The 24,443-nt window shown below is 45.8% G+C and overlaps 1 protein-coding gene across 6 annotated transcripts in view; it reads left to right on the forward strand.

The window, feature by feature from the left end:
* The first annotated feature begins 1,133 nt into the window (after positions 1–1,133).
* LOC106745242 (myelin regulatory factor-like protein) overlaps positions 1,134–24,443 on the forward strand; it is a 32,957-nt gene continuing 9,647 nt past the window's right edge. For 2 of the 6 annotated variants that reach the window (XM_014620683.1, XM_014620685.1), the window contains exons 1-2: positions 1,134–1,536; positions 20,942–21,035. In XM_014620683.1, coding sequence (XP_014476169.1) covers positions 1,488–1,536; positions 20,942–21,035 — 143 coding nt within the window. In that variant the 5' untranslated portion in view covers positions 1,134–1,487. Of the gene's footprint in view, positions 1,537–16,306; positions 16,669–20,941; positions 21,036–24,443 lie in introns of those variants that run through there. The other 4 variants (XM_014620679.1, XM_014620681.1, XM_014620680.1 and 1 more) reach the window with 3 other exon arrangements.

The raw sequence follows: 24,443 nt of genomic DNA on the forward strand, positions 1-24,443 counted from the left end.
AACAAAAAATTACTCGACCAAAACGAAAGACGAGGGAATCGTAGTTTAAAGAATTTCCCCAAGATTGCGGTTATAAGAGCAACGTATAGTTTAGGTAGGTGTAAGATCGATCTTTATTGCATCAATGACTGCGTTCGGCAGAACGTTTGTTTTGCAACTGGAAATTGGCAATTTCTTGTACCGAGATTGGATTATTTATCTAGGTCTAAGTGAATAATCCAATCTCAGTTCAGAAAACGTGCAACAGTTGCAAAATAAACGTTCTACCGAACGTGGCCATTGTTGCATCGAAATAACGAACGTGCGCCCAACAGACAGACGAAACATCTGACAGACTTACGCACATACACTTTCGTATTTCACGCAGAGAGTACTCACCGAGTACCGAGCAGTTCTCGAGGTGACTTCCTCCTTTGTCGGGAAAACCGAGGGGCTCGGTGACCGCAACAGTCCACGAACCCGACATCTCTTGCGTCCCGTACCAGCGGCACGTACCGTTGACCATTTCGTGGAAAACGCAACGTAATCTCGTCTTCACGCCGATTCTCACGTTCAGCCGAGCCATCAGGTAACGTCGCGGCCGAGACGTTTTCCCCGAGGGCACGCCACCACCTTCGCCGAGAATAAGCCGAGACAAAGCGCGATATCGCACGACATTCCACTTCGAAACGACGCCCGCGCGATTCAACTTTTTTCAGGAAGAAACGCAACGCTCGCTCGCGCGCGCACCGTCCGCGCGCATCTCACGCGCGATCTTTCAAACAAGCCTGGATCAGGTCACGTGACCACAGTCCGTTCTCCTCGTTCCGCCGTGGAGCACACGCACGGGTGGAGGCGCGCGCTTGCCTGTGTGTGTGCTAACTCAACGTTGAGCGTGCACGAATGTGCATGTGTGCGTGTGGTATCGGCACCGAGGCTCGGATTTAGTCCACGGCACGGGATTACCGCGACTCGAGCTATTCGTGGAATAGTCCATCCGTCCGATCGCTGACAGGAGCGATCTCGCGCTATTAACGATCTACGTTTCGCGCGTACGTAGAGAAAGAAGCAGAAGAACGAAGTTGGGAGAGGGAAAGAGAGAGAGAGAGAGAAAAGAAGCGGAAGCGAGCGTGTGTACGCGCGTTCTTCTGGATCCGCGCGAAACGCGACGGTGCCGTGAAGTTCGCCGCGCGAGAGATACCCATCGGCACCCGCGCGCGCGCGCTCGGTAGTAGCGCGCCTTTAGTCGCTAGTCGTCCGTAGATCGCGCGAGGAGGCGCGAGATAGGAAGTGAGGTAAAAGGAGCGCGAGAGGATACGTTCGAGCGAGCGAGCGAGGTACGGAGGAGGCGTGATCGACGCGAGGATTACCGCAGGACGTGGTGTCTCTCTGCGCGTGCTATGTGGGACGTCGCGGAGCGAAACGTCGCGGCTCGAGCGCGGAATGGGGCCCGTTGATCGGGCCCGGAACAACGGCTACGGGCTCCGACGCGCACCGACCACGGAGACATGGACGTCATCGGGGACGGGGACGAGCAGACCCTCCAGGCGATTCTCGGTGAGTACTCTCCTTTCCAATGCCGTATCCTTTTCTCGGAGACGCGTTTCTTCGTCGATGCGACCGTCACCACGTCCGACTCTCGGAATTTGCCGTTCAACGTCACCTCTCTCTTTCTCTCGCTCTCTCTTTCCTTCTCTCTCTCTCTCTCTCTTTCTGCGCGACGCTAAACTCGATTCGTCGCGATTTTTTCGTGCGTCGCACCGAACGATTTCGTTTGCATAACGCGGAATAACGGGCTCGGTCTCATTTCGCGCCTTTAATCGTGTCGCCTAACAGTAAATACCGTATCCTCCGCGCGTCATTAGTAGCGAGTGAGCGCGGATCAAGAGAAGCGATAACAGGGAAGCGTGTTTGACAAAGAGCGGCGATGACAGCGGTGGAATGTCGCGAATTTGACACTGCGACACCGTTATCGTGTCGGCTCGCGCGCGTCGCGTCGCGCGACCGTGCTACGCCTGCTTCTCTCCTCGTCGGTAGCGACGAACGAAACGATGCGTGCCTGCCTGCCTGCGTGCGCTCGAGCGTGCGTTGACCTTAAACTCGCACCGGATACGCGCGTTTTCGTCTCCTTTCGACGCGGTGGAGCTGACGGACGCGACACGAGAACGCATCGTGTTGCGTCCGCCGACCTCGACGCCAGAATCGACGGATTCGCGTGCGAAGCGTCGTCTCAGGATCGCCATAGTGGTTCGTTCGCCGCGTCGTTGCTCCGTTTGTTGCAACCGAAATCGCGATTTCGCGATGGACGGTTCGCGTTTATTCGACAGCGGAGCTTCCGGCCTCTCCGCCTGCGTCGGTAACCGGCTCGTGAGCCTGAATCTCACGCACGGTGTCGTAAAATAACGCCTTTCGGGGAGCGATACGTCGCTCGAATGGCCCTGTTAGGAGCTCTCGATGTCCGCCGATAGAAAGCCACCGATCGGCGAGGGGAAACGCGCTGTCGATCGGGACTTCGATGCTCGTGGAGGCGTCTACGATCGATCGGTCGGTCGATCGTGGAATCCGCCGCCGTCATCTTCTCGCGAAACGCGAGAGGCTCTTCCTCTCGTCGCTCGCGGGCTGCTGAGAGGAGGTCCTTAAAGGAGAGTCACGCGCTTACGTGGATATACGCTTATCCTACTTTTGCCTTGACTGCGCTGCTCCCCTCCACGCCGTCGCGGAAAACCGCGTCTCCGCGCGGCGTTACCTGTTTTATACACACTCGCGCTTCATAGTCGAACGCTTCGCGCGTGAGCTCGCGCGTCTCTCGCGACCGGCCTCTGTTCTTTCTTCTTCCTCTTTTTCTTCCGCTGCCACGGACCTCGCCTTGATCCAAGTCCTCGGCTCGGCAATGTCCGATCGCCGCGATCGTCGCGGAATACGAAAACAGCCGAAGAGCCGGAGGGCAGGGAGCACAAAAGAACGCGTCTCCGACGACGCGCGTGTCTCGAGAGCGCGCGCGCTTCTCCCGCCGCGTGTATTTACGTTTCGTCGTTGCGGCGCGCGCTCGGGATTTACCGCGTGTACTTCCATGCCGAGAGTGCGTTCACCTGTAACGAGTGCGGCGTGGCGTTCCTTATGTAGGTCAGAGGTTGCGGCGTAAACGCCGCACGATCTCGGAGATGAACGCTCGCCGCCTCGACCGCGGGACGAGTCGAGGAATGGAACGTTCTCGACCGGCGGATCCTCTCGACGTGTAGCCCGCGGTGCTCCGGTGATTTGGTCGTTCCAGTTAGACGGAGGGAGAAGGAGAGAGGGAGAGCAAGAGACGCGTGTTCGTTCTCTTCCTCTATGCCGGCGAGAAAAACTCAGTTGCTGCAACTGAACAGGGACCAGATGAAAACTCGGTGATAAGAAAGTCGGTGACGTAAAGCGAGATGTTTGCCTCTCTGAAGGGAAAAAGATCGGTCGAATTCACGTGGCGATGAATGAACCGAATGCGTTTCGATCGAAGGGAACTCAATTGCTGGGCCTTAGAGTCAGAAATCCCGTTTCCTTGAATGAGAATTGTCACGTGAATTCAACCAGTCTTCTTACTTGCGTGTTACCGCGACTGAGAACTCTCGTCTCTCTCAGCTGCATCGAAACTCGTGATCTGTTCTTTTCAGCCGAACTGGCTGCGCTAGTTCAAGAAATTTACATACACATTGAAACGCACGAAGCATACTTGCAAGATTCTCACGCTTCACTGTGCATTAATTTCTCGAACTAGTGCAACTAGTTCAGCTAAGAGGAACGAATTATCGGTTGAGACAACCGGGAGCAATTGACCGAATGGAAAACCTCCCGCAGGAATCTTCCTCTAGTTTTAGAACCGAGTATTCATCTGGTATCCCCAGGCAAAGGAAATTTCAGTCTCCACCGGCGGAATTGTTATTTCCCTGTACACTCGACCCGATTCATTGACGTCAACGCGAAATCCACCGGCCATCGCCGCCGACGACTCCACTGTTCTCTCCACCGCGGACCGACAGTGAAAGTCGCGTAGTGAACGTGCTTTTCCGTTTATTTGGAATTAACGGCTCGATAATTCACGGTAACCTATACCGAACGGCCGACAACGGGCGCCCGCCACTGTGCATTCACTTTTTTTCGTGTTACCCTGGCTGGCTGTTCCAGCGTTAGCGTTAGCTCTTCTAATCACTCTCCCCGATCGAGCAGCTCCTTTCATGCCTAGAGAGTCGCATCTTTCGAGCACGTCGAGTGCCGCTTTTTTTTTATTATCTTTTACACAAGGCGGTCGTGAGAGTAACGCGTTGAGTTTAATAATAAAAACGATGGAAATTATTCGACGGCCGGAGTTACTATGAAGCGACGCCGCTCGCGCGACACAAAATAAGTTAATGGCCGACGTGTATTGTGTGCCGTACGTACACACGCGTCATTGACAAGAAAGATGTGGAACATGACGCGGTTCATTCGTGCGTTTCGAAACATCTCGTTTTTTTCCTCTTTTCCCGACTCGGCGAAACGCACACGTCGCGCGCCGCGCACACGTGTATGACGAAACGCACCCGGCAATTATCATCATGTGACGATAATTGATTTATTCCGAGCTTACGCTCCGCGACAATGGTTTAATCCTGCAATTAAGAATTTGATGTTCGCGTGCTAATTCAATAATCGTCCGTCGCTGGATATTTGTTCTTTTCGAGCCGCGCGGTGTATAGTCAGTCACAAAATAGTCGCAGCACTTTTTGATTTCGAAGTTTGGAACGTATCCCGTGTTCGGTAGAATTTGTCTTTTAGTAATTCTTAGGAGACATATTTTGCTACTGGATATGCGAGTTCCGTCGCGAAACTTAAAAAAGTGTCTATAATAATGTTGTAAACTTTTTGCGACTGACCGCATTATTTTGTTTTATTCTCGAAGAGAAAAGGTCGATTACGTTGCCATTATAGGCAAATGGATAGGTAATGATATACAATGTCTGCTTGTATCTGTTCGTGTAAATACACATTGCATACCATTACCTATCTGTTTGTCTACAACGGCTACATAAGTAACGCCCTCAAATATATCGTACTATGCTGGATCTAAATTATCATGTGTGTTTGTTGAGTAAGATTATACTGTCATTTTAACTGTTTTAATTTTTAACCTTTTAATGATCAACATCTTTATTTTTATTCTTTTAGTCTTAAGAAAACTCATCTTTAGAGGTAGTTTTCTTTGATTCGATGTACATATACTGAGTTTGACATTAACGCCATTTTTCTGTTACTCCGAGATTTTTAAATTTGCGTTGAAGAGGATTTAAATTTGATGGACCGAAACGTTCGTTACACGGAAAAAAAATTAGTCTTAACTCAAGATAGGTATTCTCATATATAAGCGAGAATATTATGATATTCTTAGAAGGTTTTAATCTTGAATCGCGTTCAAGTAATACCTGCGTCAATACAAATTCAATTAAATCAAAACTAAAAGTCTTCTAAGAAAATTATAATATTCTTGCTTGTATATGAGAATATCTTTGATTTAAGACTAATTTTTTCCTACGTAAAAATTAAAAAATTGAATGTATCCATCTTAACATTGATGACTTGACTCTTACTTTTCTTCCAAGGTTGGCCGGATTAACGTGACAATAAACGCGAACCGAACACGTTTTCGCCGAAGGAAACGGGATTTATAGTTCTCATGAACTAAATTCGGTGGTTCTTACAACTAGAAATTCTCCTTCAACCAAAGCACGTTTAGTGCGTTCATTGTCGCGTTAATTCAACTAATATTTTTCCCCGTGTACCTTATCGGAAGAACTGTGGAATCGCGGAAATTGAATCGTCGGTGTTGCAATGGACTGTTCCTCGACTGTTGCTTGACTCCACCTTCGTCCGATTCGTTTATAAATAACGACGAATGATGCGCACGGCAAGTTGTAGTTTATTGCGCTCGATATAATAATAGCGGGCGCAAATTGCAACAAACGGTGTCGTCAGGAGGAGCAATTTACTACTTACTACTTATGCTTCGGCGAAGCGACGCGAGCGCGCGAGCTTTTCGCGACGTTCGCTTCGAAAGCCCGATCGTCTCGTGAGTGTGTCTCGGTCTGCAACCCTTGAGGAGGAAAGGACGAAGGAATCATTGAAATTCGAAGTTTTTTCCAGGCTCGCTCGGCCGCGTACTGCGGATGATTATTTGCAACTGGCATTAAACGAGAGTCTCGTTGGGTCGCACATCGATCGCGACCTAAAACTTATTTCGAACCGCGCGGCGTTCGCGGGTGAACTTAAATAAAACGATAATGAAAGTCGAGTTCGATCGTCGGGCTTATCGGTGATAGTTGAACGCCGCGGGGATGAATTATGGGATTTCGTCGTATGAAATGGCCGTTCAGGAAAGCCGACCGAGAGCGCAAGTCGCAGGACGCTTTGTGCCACCCACGGCGGCACATTGGTCGATGAAAAGCTCCACGGGTCCGCCTTTCTCGCGAAAAGCTCGGGCATGCGCCCCTTCGGCTTGCGCCATCGAGCAGGAGAAAGAGGCTATTTACTAAGCGTATTTTGTTGCCCTTCGCGATATATAAAATTGTTGAAACATACAAACGACTCCCGCATTCGCGCGATTTACGTAATGAATGTTCGCCAGATGATTGGCCCCAGAGGGCACTGTTATATCCGTGAATCAAAAATCAACCGGATAGGCAGAAGATAGTAATCGTGTAATAATATTTGCGGACTTTCCAACTCGCGGAGGCCGTTTAATTATGCGTAATCTCAGCGTATTCGCGAGACGAAGTTCGATCGCGCAGGAAAAATCACACACGAGCGAGTCGTGCGAACGCAACACGCACGCGGAGTTTCGTTCCCCGCGCGACCTTCCCGTACACTTCCGAAAGAAGGATCCAGGTGTACGGTAAACATATCGCGAACATCGTAAACACAGGCACGTGTCCCCCGGACACTATGGGGCGATTTGTTTAATCGATGGCGAGACCCTTTGATTCCGGCAGACCTCATGATCCACGATCGCACGCGCGTATTCTCCCCCGGGAATCACAAGAGCGGAGCAAATACACGCGCGATACAATCATCGTCATAAGTTTTTCTTTCTCTCTCTTTCTCTCTCTCTTTCTCGAAGAAGAAGAAAGATAAAAAGCATTCTTCTTGGACGAGCACAGGTTTAACGAACGTCGACGTCGTCGTCGTCGTCGAGGTTGAACAGTTTTGTCGCAACAATTATCGCTAACGTCGAGTTTTTGCATCGCTGTCACCGCTCCGCCAAAGGCGAAAGCTGAATCCGATCGCTGAAAGTTTTATCGAGCGTGAAACCGTAGCAACTGGCTGAAAGAAATAGTAAATAAAAGGAAAAAGAAGAGGAGAAGAAGGAGAGGAAAAAAAGCGGCAACGGTAATTCCGGCAAATGATATTTCCACGAGATGCCCCGTTGTGAATTCGTAAATTGGACGGAATTTCGTGACGGTAGTTTCTAAGCGACTATATGCCGTTTTTAGACGTCTTCTTTTATCGGAGGGAATTAGGCGCATCGAAATTATCAAATCGCTCGATCTTCCCCGCGAGGCCTGCCGAATGCCCGCGAATGGGATATTTAATACATTGTCAAACTTCGCGTTTCCATTAAAGTTAGCTCTCGCGGGCGTTTCGAATTTTCGCGACTCTCCGCCCCGAGGAAAGATCAATAATCGTATCGACGAGATGTACCGTCCTCCTCCTCCCCCCTGCCGACCGTTATTATTAAGATGATTAAATATTTATCGATACGTTGACATAAAATCATTGTGAGACTCGTTATTCGAATATGAAACGCGGCGTTTCGATCCGGCGGAATAATGGTCCCGACTGTGCGTACAGACGAGCGCGCGATCGCGACTTTACTACCACCGGCTGTTCTAGATTTTCATGGGAGATTGTTTATAATGCAAGAGAGAGGATGTGTGGACTACTTTGCGACTCGCGAGTCGTTACTGCTCGTCGCGATCGTTCAACGACGTACAAACGCTCCACATATAGAACGCGGCATACCGGCTGTAAAGCTGGAGGAAGCGATAATCCTTTTTATTGACAATTTTTTTCCTCTCTGTTTCTTCTTTTTTTCCTATTCCGACTGCGACTCACTCTAGACTATATTATTTGCTTGATGAATCATATCGGGTGGGGAAAAAAATGTATAAATTTTACGATCGCAAGGCGTCCCTTACGCCTCGAATCGAATCATCGATAATCTCATACTTGAAATCAGTTCTAATTGGTATAACCAAGGAAAGAAAAAATAAATAATTATCCTTGCAAGAGCCGAAGCACAGCTCTGTTGTGTTATTAAATATTAATGTTATTCATATTGATATGCCTGCAGGAGAATGATAATAAAGCTCGGCCGTGTAGTGACGCATGTGTCAGATAAGTTTGAAGTTCACGTCTGCGGAGAATAAATGTTATTCAAACGAATCTTTTAATTCCGAATCATGGAGATTCCCAATTAAGTGGAAAATTCGTTGCGATAATCGCGTTGTACTCTAATTTTCGATATTTGTAACTATAATCGCATAAATGAAAGAATTATAGTCAGGAGAATTATTTTCCTCAAAAAAAGATTTCTTTCGATTTAGTACACGTGTTTGTTTGACTTGGATTTATTTAATATAAACAATATATTTTAACATCTAATATTATTTTGTTGATTGAAAATGTTGTTTCACTAGGACAAATCATATTGTTTGGTGAAAAAAACAGTATTATTTAAAGAAAATAATATTTCATTTTCAATTAAAAAAATGTATTTTATTACATATTAAATGTTGTTTCATCGAAGAAATTCTTTAATATTTTTTTAACAGTATTATTTCTTTCAAATAATTTATTGCTTGTGACGACCACTGTAATGTTTTGATAAAAATGCATAAGAAACATGTAATTCAACGTAAAGATATTTATTGTTTGAGATACTAAACGATACTATTTATTGAATCAAACATTCGTTTATTCTATTTCAAAACATAAATTGATTTCAACTAAAGAAATTTTATTAAACACAACGAAATCTTTTTCCGTGTAACTAGTATTACAATAGTGTCAATGATGGTAATCTTACATGCATATTGCTAAATACTATTTTTCGGGTTAAAACCAGAAGAAGATACATGGTTGAGGCCGAATATAACTATAATTTTAATGTGATTTCTCTCAGTGGCGAGTGATTTTCGCGCGAAGAGCTCGCGAACGTCGGCGAGACAAAATTCGTCGCACGACGAAAAACCGTTATCTTCGTGTGTTTTGTCGTCATTTGTAGTCGTCGCCGACTACGGACGCTTTACGGAGCCGCGCGTAAATTCTCGAGTCACTCGCGCGCCAACGTTTATATTTGTATCATCGTAAAGTGGCGCAACTAGTGAAAGCCGATGAATTCCGCGAGCTAAAGTTCAGGGGGGCGTATCACTGTGGGAATCTAGCGACTTTTCTGCATTGTACCGTGAAAATTGCGCTCGTCTGCTCATCCATTCGTTGGTTTCGACGCATTCGCCATATATAACGCGTGTCCACGCGACCAACGTCGCACACAAGAGCATAGCCCGTTAATACGACGGATGATGCGACGTTCGTCCGAATCGCTGGATTCTCGAAGCCGGTGGTCGAAGTCGAGCGTCAGAGGCCGAGGCTTGCTTCCAGTCCCCTGAAAAATTCCGCGAGCTTATCGATCGCACGGAAGAAACGACGACGATGCGAGGTGAGGCGAGCGTTGCTTGCGGATTCTCCAAGGAGACTATTATACGGTAACAAAACGATACGCTTCGAGCTGGATATCAGTGACATACAGTGACAACGGCTCAACATGCACACGATCACGATGTGGAGAACCGTAGAGCGAACGAACGGTGGCTATTACGGGAGAAACATGGCCTCGGCCGTTTTTGTTGATGTCCCGATGTCGTGTCTTCCGCTCGAGTCACGCTAAGTTTTCTCGCTCGTTCGCGGCGTTACGAAGCCTTTCTTTTCCTTCACGGACTCTCGTTGATGTATATTCTTTTAATAACGTGTGTGTACGCACCGGCCGGCGGTAGATTTTCCCGAGGAAGCGAACGAGAGAACGCGAACGACCGCTCAGCCGTCGCGTCCGTCTTATCCGCGAACACGTACGCGTGCACGCCCACATTAGACGCATTACCATATTTATTGCTTCGGCGGTAACGTTTGCGTTTGTGTGGGCGAGCGTGTCACGGATGAGCGATGTGTGGATGAGGCCGGGCGTGTTTCGGGTAAATGCACAGGTACACGCGAGAATTCCCCACGACGATAACGATATGAAACCTCGCTCCATCCGTCGGCCGCGACGAAACGGATGGATTTATTCACGATGCTGCGAGAGATCACGACGCGTTAATTTCGCGAGCGAAACGAACCGATGTCGCGCTCGAGATTTTTCATCCGAGATGTTCGTGAACTCTGCTGGTCAACCATGAATCTTTTCCTACGGTGTAAACTCGTGGAAAGTGGAAACTTTTCCACGTGATATAGTATTTGGGAGGGTTCACGAGTTCATCCGAAATTTTGATGCCGCTTTGACGCTCTTAAAGATAGTTTGCGTTTATTCAAATGGCCTACAGACTAATGAGAAGCTACTTTGTCGATACTGACTTTGTCGAAACTTCTCTTTTGAACTTTTAATTCTACAGATTTAATTTTAACGCTACTTTAAACGATTTGTTTTGGCACTAATACATATAACACGTAACACTATATTTAAAAAATGTCAAAGAACTTCTTTTTTGTTTCAATGGTACAATATTTAATATCTAATAAAGTAAAATATTTGACTAAAAACAAAATATTTCCTCTAAATAATACTTTTTTTTCTATCAAACAACATGGTTTACTCTAATGAAACAACATTTTCATTTAAACCAAATATTTGGTGTTAAATTATGTTGTTTATATTAAATAACTCCAAATCGGACAAACATGTATACTGAATCCAAGGAAATCTTTTTCTCTGTATACTATCTTGTGGAATTAAATGTTTAACATGGGGCCACAATTCGGCTCGACATATTGGAAGAAAAAACTTATGATCGCATCCCAGCATATTTGCATATTTGAGCCGCCGTCTGAGCGACTCGAGCGAAATCGTCGGAGGAGATGCTCCCGAGCGATGCTTCGAGCGATGAGACGCGGATCGGTCATGGTGAGTCGCGCGGATTTCTGAACCCGACTAGATAAATATCGGGTACGGTATATCGCGAGCGAGCGAGTGAGCGAGCTAACGTGTCAGGTGAAAGGTACACAGGTGTGGCTAACGTAACAGTTCACACTGCACAATCGCGAGACTCGAAATAATTCCCCTCGACCAATTACGCCTGTCGCGAACCCGTCATGCGGAACGTGCGCATCAGCTGGACCACCCGAAAGCGCGAACAAAAACGCCTATTATTATCGCGCGTATTTTACCGCGTATATCGCGACTTTTTATCAACAATAAAGGAGAAAGAGGGAAAGAGAATCACAGAGAGAGAGAGAGAGAGAGAAGGCGAGCGATAGCTTTCCACGCGCCTGGAACCTTCGTCATCACAAAGCAACATTTACGCGCGCGCGCACGCGATGATAAAAAGGTGCTGAGAGCGATGAAAGTTCGAGGATTAATTGCGAAATATACGTCGTTTGTAATATCTAATCATCTAACCAAGAAGTTCTATCTGCACACTTTCATTTTCTTTGTGTCTGCGCGAGCAGCGGAATGGTCTATATGCGCGTGTGTGTGTGTGTTGTGCGAGATGGGGCTTCCAGGAAAGCTTTCATGCGCACTCCATACAGGTGCTTCGAATAATCACAACGATGTTAACCACGACGATGATAAGTAACGTCTGCGCCGAGGTCGAGAGGGCACCCCCTTTTGCCGCCACGTGTGTTTACGAGGATTCGATTACAAAAACAAGAAATGTTAATAAACGACTTTTTTGTCCTCTCCCCCTTCTCTCTTTCTCTTTCTTGCCGTTCGTCCTCGTTGTCCCGCCAACTACTATCGCGCGTTGTAAATCATTTCGAGAGCAGCGTCGGTGAACGGCATTTAATCGCTCCATTGTACCAGCACCGAAATTGTATCGCGCGTGCGAAACTCTCACGATGTGGACGTGATTTTGGATCGGCGATAATAATCGTGCTTTGCCTCGGAGGCGCGCGAGAAACCGTCGGCGGGTCTCCGATGAGTCTCGTTCGTCGTGCATCATCACGTCGCCCGCTAATTTGTGTTCCTCGCGCGCGCGCGCGATGCTTCGAATTAATACGAGCGATCGCGCGGAATGGTAATCTAATGATGCCAATGAGCCTCTATTGCCACGTTAATCTGATTTACTTAACGTCGCTTTGTTCTTACGGTCGGTGCCGAGACGGCGCGCTTTGTCGCCTTGGCTCGTTCTCTCGGCGAGAGATCTCGTGTCGCTAATTGTGCGCGGAGAAACGGACGGGTGGTGGAGCGTTGAAAAAAATACGCCAAGATAACAGCGCGACCTTACGCGGGCGCGCGGGACAGCCTCGATCGCGAGGACAGCGTGCGAAAAACGAAACGATCGAATTGTTATTCCGATAAGAATCCGACGATGAGGTGAACAATTGAGTTAATGCGCGCAACCAGCGGCGGTCGTGTATGCAAATTTCATTGGCATTGTTAGGCGTGATGAAACGTTGACAGTCGGCGCGACCTCGCGCGTTTCTATGCGCCTTAATACAGTTACGCGTAATCAAGCGATATAGTTGCACAATGCGCTTCGGAAAAAAATATAATCGGACTAGGTGGCACTTCCATTTCTCCCGCCGGATGCGTGATTACCGATTGATCCTGCATTCATCGGGAGGACGAGAGAGGCGATAACTTTCGAGCGGCGCGCTAATTCGACGGCGGTATAACGCGGCGGAAAAGAAGCGTTTTACGGCTCTAATAACTTTCGAGGCGAGTGTGTAAAACGCGAGATGGATGTCGTTTCTCTCTCGTCGAGCGGCGAGAAAAAGGAACGACGTGCGTCGCGCGTCCAACAATGTCAACGTGGATCGCGCAACTTTACGCTCGTTTCTTCGTTTTTTTTTTCCCCTCCCTCTCCTCCGCTCATACACGTCTCGCAACAGCCGGTTATTTATACCGTCGTCGGTTGCATGCGTGAATCGGGATTAATTAACCATCGGTCGCTATTCAATTATTATAATAACTGATCGCGCTCTCGCACGTTCCACATATCTCGGCGCGGCGTCTACGCATTTACCGTGCGCGCCTTCCTCCGCGAGGGTTGCGTTTCTACGACGGCATTGATAATTAAGTGTCTTTGACTCAACGCGGAGAAAGTATCGGCGATCGTGCAGGTGCGCGTGCGCCTCGCAAATCGGCCGGATCGATACGTGATCGGACGAGATTCCTTCCTTTTGCGCGAAGGCAGAAAACGACGGATGGACGGACGGGCGACAACGCGCGGTGGTGAAGTAAACGGGGGTCGTTTAACCAAGAGCAAACATTTGCATATTATCGGCTTGTCACCGCGTCGCCCTTTCAGCTTTATCGAGAAAGAGAGGGAGATAGACGGAGAAAGACAGAGGGGGTCTTAAAATCGAGCCTGGGAATGCTCGTCTCTGCGTTCAGTCCCGGTCGCGTTAATGGTAATATAAGCGGAGGGTTGATACAACACGCGGGTCGCTCTTAATGCGCGCCGATTACATGCACCCGTGAACTCACGCACGCGACGAGAACTTGGATTCGTGAGCGGGAATGACGGATGGACGTGCGTATATGAACAGCAGGTGGTTACCGAAAGAATTCTGATGGGATAATTGGCCGATCCGTAAACCCTCTCTCTTCCCCACCGCCTGTCTCCCTATCTCCCTCTCTCTCTCTCTCTTCGCTCGTGTTTTCTTTGTTTTATCGTATGCGACGATTAAATGGATTTTGAATAGAACCACTCTCGCGCAGGACGGAAGTAGAAACGGTAATGCGGCTCTCGCAATGTCGACATGTAAAGCCCGAAATTTTGGGTTTATGTTTAACGTTTTAACCCTTTGCACTCGAAGTTATTTTTCATTCATATTACCAGCAACTCGAAGCAATTTCAGTGGAAAGATCATATTCACATATAAGTAAATGATATGCGCATTAAAAGAAAAGTCATTGTTGTATGTTATTGTTTTTTTAATTTTGTTAATTTGTTAATAGTTGTTAATAGTTTGTTTTAAGTTTGAAGACAAATTTTAAATGGCTCCGCTCCGGAGCCCTCGAGTGCAAAGGTTTAATTGTACAACGCAGTACACAGAGAAATATATTATTGTACTGCAAGCGAGATCAACTACTTAGTTTATTTTCTTCATTTAAGTAATAGTTATCTTAAATAAATAATATTTTCTCGATAATAGTATTAAAATATACTCATCATAATTATTAAAACAGCTCATCATCGTTTATTCGAGAAAAAAATTGTGCTCTCTTTTCAAAAATATTATCAACTTTATAGAAGAAAAGTTAAATTCGGTTAATTGGAATAAATAAATCGAAATTTCAGTTTTAGTGTTTTAATTTAATATTATTATTATTATATATCTTAATTGAAGTATTGAAGTTACTAGGATTCAAAATATATATTGAATAAACTTGGTGCTTGTGAATGAACTTCTGATACATCTACGGATATATCAACTTATGAATTATTTGAAACAAGTAAGATGTACTTGAATGCAGTATATATTTTTCTTTGTATTGGAGTTAAGGTGGCAAAACAAATTTATCTTCTATTCCAATAATACTAATAATTTTATTCTAATAACTCATCCCTACTTTAATGATATTGATGTCTTAAATTTCCGTTTTCGTTGTTTCAGCGTGAAAAAAAGTTTCTACAATAGCGTTGTTTTAAAATTAAAATTTATAGAATTAAAGGCTCAAAGAGAAGTATTAAAAAGTATATGGTCAAAGTAGATTTTTACTGGTCTATAAGCCATATAAGTGAGCGTAAATTGTTACGAGCGTCAGAGTAACATCAGAATTTCGACTTGGGAGTTGCGAATACCGAATGGAGAGGTCCGATTGCCGAAACTGATCGTGAAAAATGAGCAAAAAGTCCGATACAATTTCCTGTCCCGGTTCTTGTATCCGTTCAATGCGTCGTGATGAAATCGCGACACGGCCGACACTCCGTCGAGTCGTAAAATTGACGGAAAAATTTCTTGCGCAATCGGAGCGACAAAATTTTGCCACGCCGTGTCATGGCGCGAACGAGATGGGATTTTTGCGGCTGCGAAATTTTCCTTGAAAACAGTCGCTCCTCGACTCTTTCGATCCTTCTTGTTATCGTCGCGTTAATTGGATCGAAGAAGAAAAAAAGTGATTCGCTGGAAGGAGAAAACTCGATCTCTAAATGCAGTATATGATACAGCTGTTTCAGTGACGTGGCGGAGAATTAATCGCGCAATTCCGAGTTTCCTGGATTAATATGGAAATTAGCGTACTTCGGATTTATCTGCGGGTTTCGTGTTGACAAGTTATTCCGGTCGGTCGTCTACTCCGAGAAAATAAGTCTAAATGTCAAGTCTCAGTCGGTCGATAATCGATGTCGTCCGCGTCCTGAAATTTTATTATTCGATTTCGACGCAGATACTCTGTTGGCCTCGATGACTGTCACCCGGAAGAAGAAACCAAAAGGAATTCAACGACTGACGATCAATCATCATTATCCTCGAGCGCTCACGCCTCGTCATGTTTTTTTTTTCACCCAGCGGGAGCGCGGTATCCTACGAGAGCATAGTTACCCGCCCACACGACGAGGCAACGAGCCGGGAAGTAGCCTCTGCGAGAGAAAAAACCGGATCGAAGGAGCTCGCGTGAATCGCGATTCGCGAAAGAAAGCCGCCGCCGGTCTCTCGAGCCGCGCGATATCTTACGTGCGATAGTACGTCACGAAGAAAGGGGCTGCGTACAACCACCCCTTTCAGCCCCGAAATAAGCGCCGCCCTCGCCAGTCAAAGAGGAAATCCCCACTATACTTGGAACATGGTGGAGGTACCGGAGAGAGACCCCCGATGCGTCCCGTGGCGACCAGCGATTAAGTCGTGGACTACCGTAGACCGTCATCCGTGTTTCGTTGCCCGGCTAGAAAACCGGGACCGAGTCGCGCGTCCTCATTTTCACGACGGGCGATTAGAGAGACGCGGAACGTCGTCGTCGTCGCGGTCTCTCGATCAATCACAGCCGGAAGTATCGTCGATACTCCGCGCCGTCTCGCGCCGCGCCTGTGACAAATCCTTCCGGGACGTTCTTCTACCCCTCGTTCGTGTACCGTTCGACCGTTACCCGCGAGCTCCGACGGCCGAGAAATTAGTCACCGGGAGGTCACGGAGTGCATCGACGACGAGCACGCTGCGTGATATGTAAGGACGAGCGGACATCAGCTAGTATTATCCTCCACTTCCGTCGACCAACGCGACGTCTCTCTCTCCTGAGCGCGTGGCGACTATGTGACGCGATGAAGCGTCGTCCTGATCCTGCGACCCAAACATTCCTTCGAGAGTGACCGAGACCCGAAACTGACGAACCCCACTCCGCTATGGAATTCTCATGGGCGCTCCAGCATCAGTGCAATGATCAGAACGGGCGAAGCCATACGAGCGATCATCACGAGGACGCGAACATTATCAACCAGGCGAACACCCGCCGATTGCTCGGGGTAACAGGTAATCGGGTGCCATGTCCCGTGGACTTGCGACCACAGAGGGATGTTTTCTTTCCTGTCTCGCGAGTCGTGTAGATATTATCGTTCGTCGTGGGATATTTACGTTTCGGAAAATGTTTTCCAGGTTCAGGTTCGTCGAATTTTTCTCCGGTAATAAGGCTGCCTCGATCGGCGCGCGTTGATCGCTAATAAGAATTTTAAAAGACACGCAATAAAGTCGGCGTTAATGAGGAATTCGTAAGATCCGTCGTCACACCGCGATAATCCAGCGACCGATCTCCGCAAAAGAACAGAAAAACACGAGCTCTTTTTTTTTTTTTTTTATTAACAGTGAACCATGCACTTCTCATTTATCATCGACAGATGCATTCTTTATCAAGAGACATATTAACGATATGGTCGATGATATTATAAGCGCGCGTCAATGCTATGCATGAATACACATACGTGTGCATTTTTCCTCGTATCGCGGGAATTGTTTTCCAAGTATTCGTCAGGGATAAACGTTCTCTCCGCCGAATACTGCAAAATAATTCGTATGCATTTAGAAAGGAAAGTCCGCGACTTTATTATATTTATAGCCGGAATTGTCCTTGGTGTCTAAGGTAATTCTGAAAAAATCTCATCAACGCACAATCCTATTAATCACATTATTCTTATTTATAAGACCCGATTACACGGAAAAAAAGAATTAGCTTTCACAGCTGAAAAATTAGCTATTCGTATGACACAACTGAAATTTAGTTACCGGACCTGTTTTTCAGCTGTATGAGCTAATTCTTTTCCGTGTACGATTATAGAATTCATAAGAATTAATGTCCACAGCTAGACACTAGACCTGGCAACTGAATTTCAGTTGTATATGGATAGCTAATTTTTAGCTGCGAAAGTCGATTCTTTCCTTCCTGTATTATTAATTTCATCCCCATAACCGAACGAATCGCGTCATCTCGCGATCTCGAGTCCTCGTCCCCGTGTCACAGGGTCACGCGCCGAGTGTCGATACACGCTCGCGACCACACACGGCGGTTTAACACCTGTCCGCAACTTGTTCGGCCCCCCTTGATCGTCTCTTAATGGCCGTGAAAACGAAAAAGAGGGAACAAAGAGGAAACACCGCGCCCTGCTAATCGTTCGGGACACGGGCGGAACCACCGTCGGATTCGCGCTGTGGCAGCTGCCGCATTCGACCCTACGATTAACGAGGGTGAAATCGACAACCGAGGTCGATTAACTTGCCCTCTCTGCACCCTCGTCTCTCCCCCCCCCCCCCCCCCNACGTTTCAACATTCGGACGCGATACGATCGACGACAGCGTGATGTACTCGAGTCGTAACACGACGCATCGTCGTCGTGAGAGTAACGCACGTATGCGCGTTGATATTATTTTTCTACGGAGGATATTACGACAGCGGAGCCGGATATGCAGCGAGCTCTCAACCTCGCTCGTTTTATCGTGCAGAACGAAAGCGAATTAATTTTCATAGACGCGCGTCTACCGTCCGAGCGCGCCCGCGCCGTTGCATTTCTATTTGCCTCGCCGGAGAAAGTGGCGGTCTAGCCCCGTCGAGAGAGCCCGACGTTGTACGCGGCTGCTTTTTTCTCTCATTTATTTTTTTCTTCTTTCCAGCCAATTGGAAGTTGAAATGATCGCCGGGCGATTGTCTGAGCTAATTAACAATTGGACGCACCGTCGCATCGCGTCGCTCATCCGCCGAAACGATCGATATTCCCGCGAAAAAAGGGACGACGCGTATGATCGCGCTCGGTGAAAGTTCCTCCGTCAGCTCGCGTCCTTGCGAATCCCGCAAATCGATTGTCATTCGCGGGTCGTCCGTAATACCGTCTCGAGCGTCTTGAATTCTTATATTGTATATCGGGAAAAAAAAACTCGAGCGCGCGCCGCAGCCCCCCCGCTCCGCGGGAGAGTCACGGGATGATATTGATTATTCTAATCTCTAGGTATTGATACCGACTCGATAATTTATAACTGTGCGCATGGGCGCATATCTGGTGTAATGATATTCAGATTTAAACCGCCTCCCGTGCTCACGGGGGCGGTGTTTGGTCGATACCTTGATGAAGGGTTGGCTGGCAACGACTCATCCACTAACGTCCACCAGCTCTCACCCCCGCCAACTTCTTTCCGCGGACTCCAAGCGCCATGCACATTCTACGTCCTCTACGTCATTTGCCTGGTCGTTGAAAAATATTAATTTTTATCACGTTCGAGAGGCGCGTTCTTATCGCGACGGACGCAACGTGACGAAATCGTTGCCGCGAACGGGGTCGTCAGACGAAATTTTCGAGTTGCTGCTTCGAACTGGAACTCGACCGAGCGATCTCACATCCTCGGTCTCGACAGAAAGTATGATAATCGAAGAAAGAAGTTCTCCGAAGAGGACTGAGTTCCTTCGATGCTGGCTACCGAGTAAAGAAAATTGCACAGTTTCGAGTAAACACCAATTAGTAGTAATATAACATCGATGTTATTATTTTTCATTCAACGATGTAAATGCAATATAACACGTGTGATATATAACATTTGATGACATTACTGATGGTTGGTGTTTACCGAACTGTGCGTGTTTAATACTTAGCTAACCACACTTATTTTCGAATCTTTAATTCGCCACACTCCGGTCCGTGAGACCGTTAGACTTGGTCGCCTTGTCATTTTAATTAGTATTCTTAAGCTTGTAATGTGGGAATTGGAAATACAGAGGCTAGATGAGTTGTTTATGATGTCAGGTTAAGAAAATTATTTATGTTTAAAAATTAAATTTATTTTTATTAAAAAGAGTGTTTCAGAAAATATTTTCAAATGATTTTACAAATACGACTTAAAAAAAAAAAAGTAATATTCATTCGTTGTAGCGGGCACCTGATATTTGAAGAAGATAATAGTATGCCATGTAAAAACTGAAAAAGCAAGAAACGTTTAGCGGTCCACTGGACCGGAATGTGGCGAACTGGGGTTAAGTAACATGTGGCCAAATTTCAAGGAGGCGACACGATGATGTTACGATCTCGTTACTCACTCGGAAAGTGCCCTTATTCTTGACTCCCAACGCTCGAACGTCTATGAATGTCTGAGCGGAAGTAACGTGTTACAACGATTTAGCTTGTCTTGTGGACGCCCGAGCATACACAAAGTACGCGATCTCGTTTCTACATTTCCAAACTGGATCAGGACCATCGACTGACAATAATTAATTGAGGACGATCGCAATCGCGTGCGTCGTCTCGTCGTACGAGCTTTACTTTTTAAATTTCTTGAAATGCAATCTCGCTCAAAACAAGCGAATAATGACAATTTTTATTCTAAGTGATAGCGAAAATACTGTTATTCGAAATCGCGAAGGTGAATGTTTCACTCGAGCTTAGAGTAAATTAACTCCGAGCGTATGTACGAGCGAATCATCATTCGAATCTGAGTGACTTGACTGTCGCGTTACACTGAAAGAAAAAAGTGTTACATTCAAGTAAATATTTGCTGAGGAGCATTCGAATATTTTGCTTGAATTAAGTAAATGTTGAATGCAGCACTTTTTTTCTTTCAGTGTACTACAGTCAAGTAATATTTACTTGAATGTAACACTTTTTTCCTTCAATATATTTTTCGAGTGAAATTTCACTCCGAGAAATGCATAGACGCCTCATTAGTTCCACTGCAATTTGCAGCGCGAAAATAGCGATTGGATCAACGATTTTTCTCTCTGACAACACGATAATAATTGCGGCATCCGCAGAATTTCGGCACTGTCGTCACCGACGCTCCGCAGGGGAGAGGGAGAAGAGGGTTCCTCCGTTCATTCGCGCGCGACCGTTTTCCCTCGCTCGTTGACACTCTGTTCATTCGACTGCGTCGTTCCCGAGTCGCGATCATCCGTGAAATTCGCTCGTGTTCATTCAATAAATCGACTTTCTCCCTCGCTGAAGAGACTAACTCCGTCGTCGCGAACGTCGGAGTAGCTCGGCTCGAACGCTCGACGTTAACGACGTTACACCGCTCGAAATCTTTCCCACGTAAATGTCTCTCCCGCACGAACTCCTCTCTTGCGCCTTATGACGCAATAAGCGACGAGGCACCCGTGCGAAATATGCGTCATGGCAACCGATTCGCCGCGATATTTTTAATTACGCATTATCTTATTAGAATGGGAAATAGATACCGCTCGCCGATTGCCGTTGGGAATAATGACGTTCGCCCACGTTCTTTCTCGACGTAGATGAATTTTCATCACCTTAACGCGAAGTTCTTTCTTTTTCAGGCCGCGGCGACTTTGTCGGAGGGATAGACAACGAAGCCCTAGATTTCTCGCAGTTGGAGGATTTTATCAACAGCGACAGTGAGCAACCTGCGACGTGAGTCTGCGGAGAATATTAATTTCACATCGGTCACGTTGAAATATTAATTTTATGATCATTAATCATAATATAGCTGAGTCGAAATTTTGATGCTACTTCGACGCCTTTAAAAATGGTCCACGCCCACTTAGATGGCTTATAATATAAATACTTTGGCGATACTACACTTGTTGACAGTTCTCTCTTGAACTTTTAATTCTACGGATTTAATTTTAACGTTACTATAAAACAATCTATTTTAACGTTGAAGCAGCAGGTAATTTAAGACGTCATCATATAGTACGCGGAGAAAAACACATATTGTATTCAAATAAATGTTATTTGTTTTAAATATTTCGTAGATTTATATAAATATATCATACAAGTCCATTATAAACATCAAATTTATTCAAAATATATTCTGAACCTAATTAAGTTTAATACTTCAATCAAGAATATTAAATTAAAACAAACTTCGGCTTGTGCTCACTCAAATTAACCGAATTTAACTTTCCTTCGATAAAATTTATAATATATTCGAACAGAGAATAAATTCTTCTTTTGAGCACACATGTAATGAGCTTTTTTAAAATTTGTAATGAGTATAGTTTAAACTATTATCAACAAAATATTCTTCGTTAAAGATAACTATTAAAAAGTAAGAAAGTAAATTGAATAATCGCTTTTCTTAGCAGTAGAATATTTTTCTCTCTCTGTGTGTGTAGGAGTTACATCATTAGAAATAAGCCTATTTTACTATTTTAATTCCTACTGTGATGTACAATTAAGGATTTAACATGGAGCCAAAATTTCAACTTGGGTAATCGAAGTAAAAACTACACGTGCGTACGCGTCACGAATTTCTCTGCTCAGAGATAGAGATTCATGGATTGATTTTCTTTACTTTTGATCTTTGAAATATTAATTGCAAATCGACGTCACTTTTTTATTTCACATCATTATGAGTTCACGTGTTTCCTTATTAGTCGCGTCCTGGTTCGATAGCTCGATAAACGCGCTCGATGAACGCGGTTAAGAACGGAAATCCCGAAGCGAACACGTTTCAGAAAACGTTCAACTTGCGGCGATCGGACGGGAAACTCGATCTCGTCGAGCATCGCGAGGCGATTCGGTCTGGCGATGGAGTTCAACCGCGTTCGGAAGCCATCGTTAACGCCTACAACGCGCGTGTTCGTTACACGTGCGTAATTGCGTATCGCCGTGCGCGATGATCTCGAATATACTGAGAAAAAGAAATTGAAATTTTACGAAGTAAATGTTTCGTGACATTTCCCTTGATATTTATTAGTTCGAACAAATTTGACTGATGACGGAATATATATTTTTGCGAAATGTACCCAAGTTTTCTTATTAATTGGTTTATTTGCTGGGAATAAAATTTTACCTCGTTGTATTTAAATAAACGTTATACTTCCGTGAAATATAAACCTTATATTTCACGAGTAAATTTTTAAGTCTTCTTCTCTTAGTTTACTTTTCGCCTCGGAGACAAACGTGTCACGAACGAAACGATTTTCCCCGCTTCGTACGCGCTTCGCTATTTCCTTCGCTTTCTTTCTCTCTCTCTTTCTGTTTCTCTATCGCACAGTCGGACGTCACCGATTTTTCGTCTCTTATCCAGAGATATATATTCGGAGATATATTCCCGCGAGCGCTAAGGTCAATCGCGACGATCGAGTGTTTTCCGTAGAATTCCGCAATTGCGAAAACGCGGGGCCCGGGCGAGAAAACGCGCGCGCGACGCTCCCGCGGCGCGTACGTGCATACGCACCCCTTCTCGAATTATGCTAATTAACGAATTCACGGGTAATACGCTTGCCATCCAGTTGCTAGCACGAGCACGCGTTTCCTGCGAACGACACGATGTACATCAGACTAAATTCCTAAATTGCTCCCATCTCGACGCGACTCGGCGCGTATCCAGGCTACTCCGTCACCACGTAGAAATGCCGCCGCACGGCGATTATCATCGGAATGATCATTGTGTTTTGACAATGTTACTCGTCCTGGTCGATCGGGCGCGACGACGCGCGCGTTATGAGCGCGATGCGTTTGTTGATTTACACCTAGCGCTTGCGGTTTCACTGCATCATCGGTGCGTATGTGTGTATCCCCGAGCGAGCAGCGGTTTCAAAGCAAAAAGGCGCAGTCAAAAAAGGAAGGATGAATCTTTTCTTATAATTGTTGTTATGTTTGTGCGCGCGCACGAGCGCGTCTATAAAGCGAGCTTCTATTGCGTGACATTAAATAGCGGATGTCAGTGTGAAACACACTGGCCTTGATGGTCACCACACACACACACACACACACACACAGAGACAGATAGTAGACGTAGACGAGACTACACAACCGCGGGTTTTCAACCTTCCATTTAACATCGGGCACAAAAACATCTTATTCCAGACCTGATCGCGTTTACTGACGTAATCGCATACACCAGGAAACACATGTAACGTACGGCTTTGTACGCGCGCGCGTATGGCGCGTACATGCACGGCCGGACCACAGACAGATATCGCGCAGATAGCGAGCGCAGAGGTGTAATGATATAATGACAGAGGCAGACGGAACGGAATTGATGGAATCACTGCATGCAGCGCTAACCCTGGTAATCCGACTTCCAGCGCTCGCGTCCCGTCGAGCGGCCATCGCCGCTACGCCGGAATTCGAGGTTCGGCTTGATAAAAAGATTTAAAAAAAGTGAAGATGGAAAAGAAAACCCATTCGGTCGAGCCCGATACCCGAGCGCGAGACAATTTATTTCGTCGTCCTTCCCTGCGTGACGTGACATATAAAAATATATCCACGCGTTCGCTCTGTTTTTTTCCCCCCCTTTTTTACGAATCCATTAGACAAATTTTTACACTGGCTCGGTAAGTTACGGACCAATAAAGGATCGGTTGAAAAAAATTGGTATCAATTTAAGACTCATTTTCTCAAATACGAGCAAGAATATATTATGCGAAGATATCTTTTTTGTTCTTATATACATGAAGAAATTCTTTATAATTCCACTAAAGATATATTCATGTTATTCAAGGACAATTTTTTATGAATTAGTAGGAAAAAAGTATTGAATAAAAAGGACGATATCTTCGAACTAAGACAATTCTTAGTGTTATCAAATGTTATCAAGAATAATTTTCACGAATTGAGAGAAAATTATTCTTGATAACACGGATATATTTCTAGTGAGACTGTATAGAGTTTCCTCGTGTTAGAGCAAGTTTTATCTTCGTAAGATTATATATTCTTGCTTATGTATCTGAGAATATCTACAAAATTTAAAATATATCTTTACAACAACCGCAAGTAGGCTCTTAAAAAGGCTCGTTTGAAATTTATTAGCGTCATTTCGGATTCTGAAAATTCTCTTGCTCTCTCTTCCCTCCCCCCCCCCCCCCC

This window comes from Dinoponera quadriceps, unplaced genomic scaffold (genome assembly GCF_001313825.1).
Source record: "Dinoponera quadriceps isolate SergipeBrazil2010 unplaced genomic scaffold, ASM131382v1 scaffold1270, whole genome shotgun sequence".
NCBI lineage: Eukaryota > Metazoa > Arthropoda > Insecta > Hymenoptera > Formicidae > Dinoponera > Dinoponera quadriceps.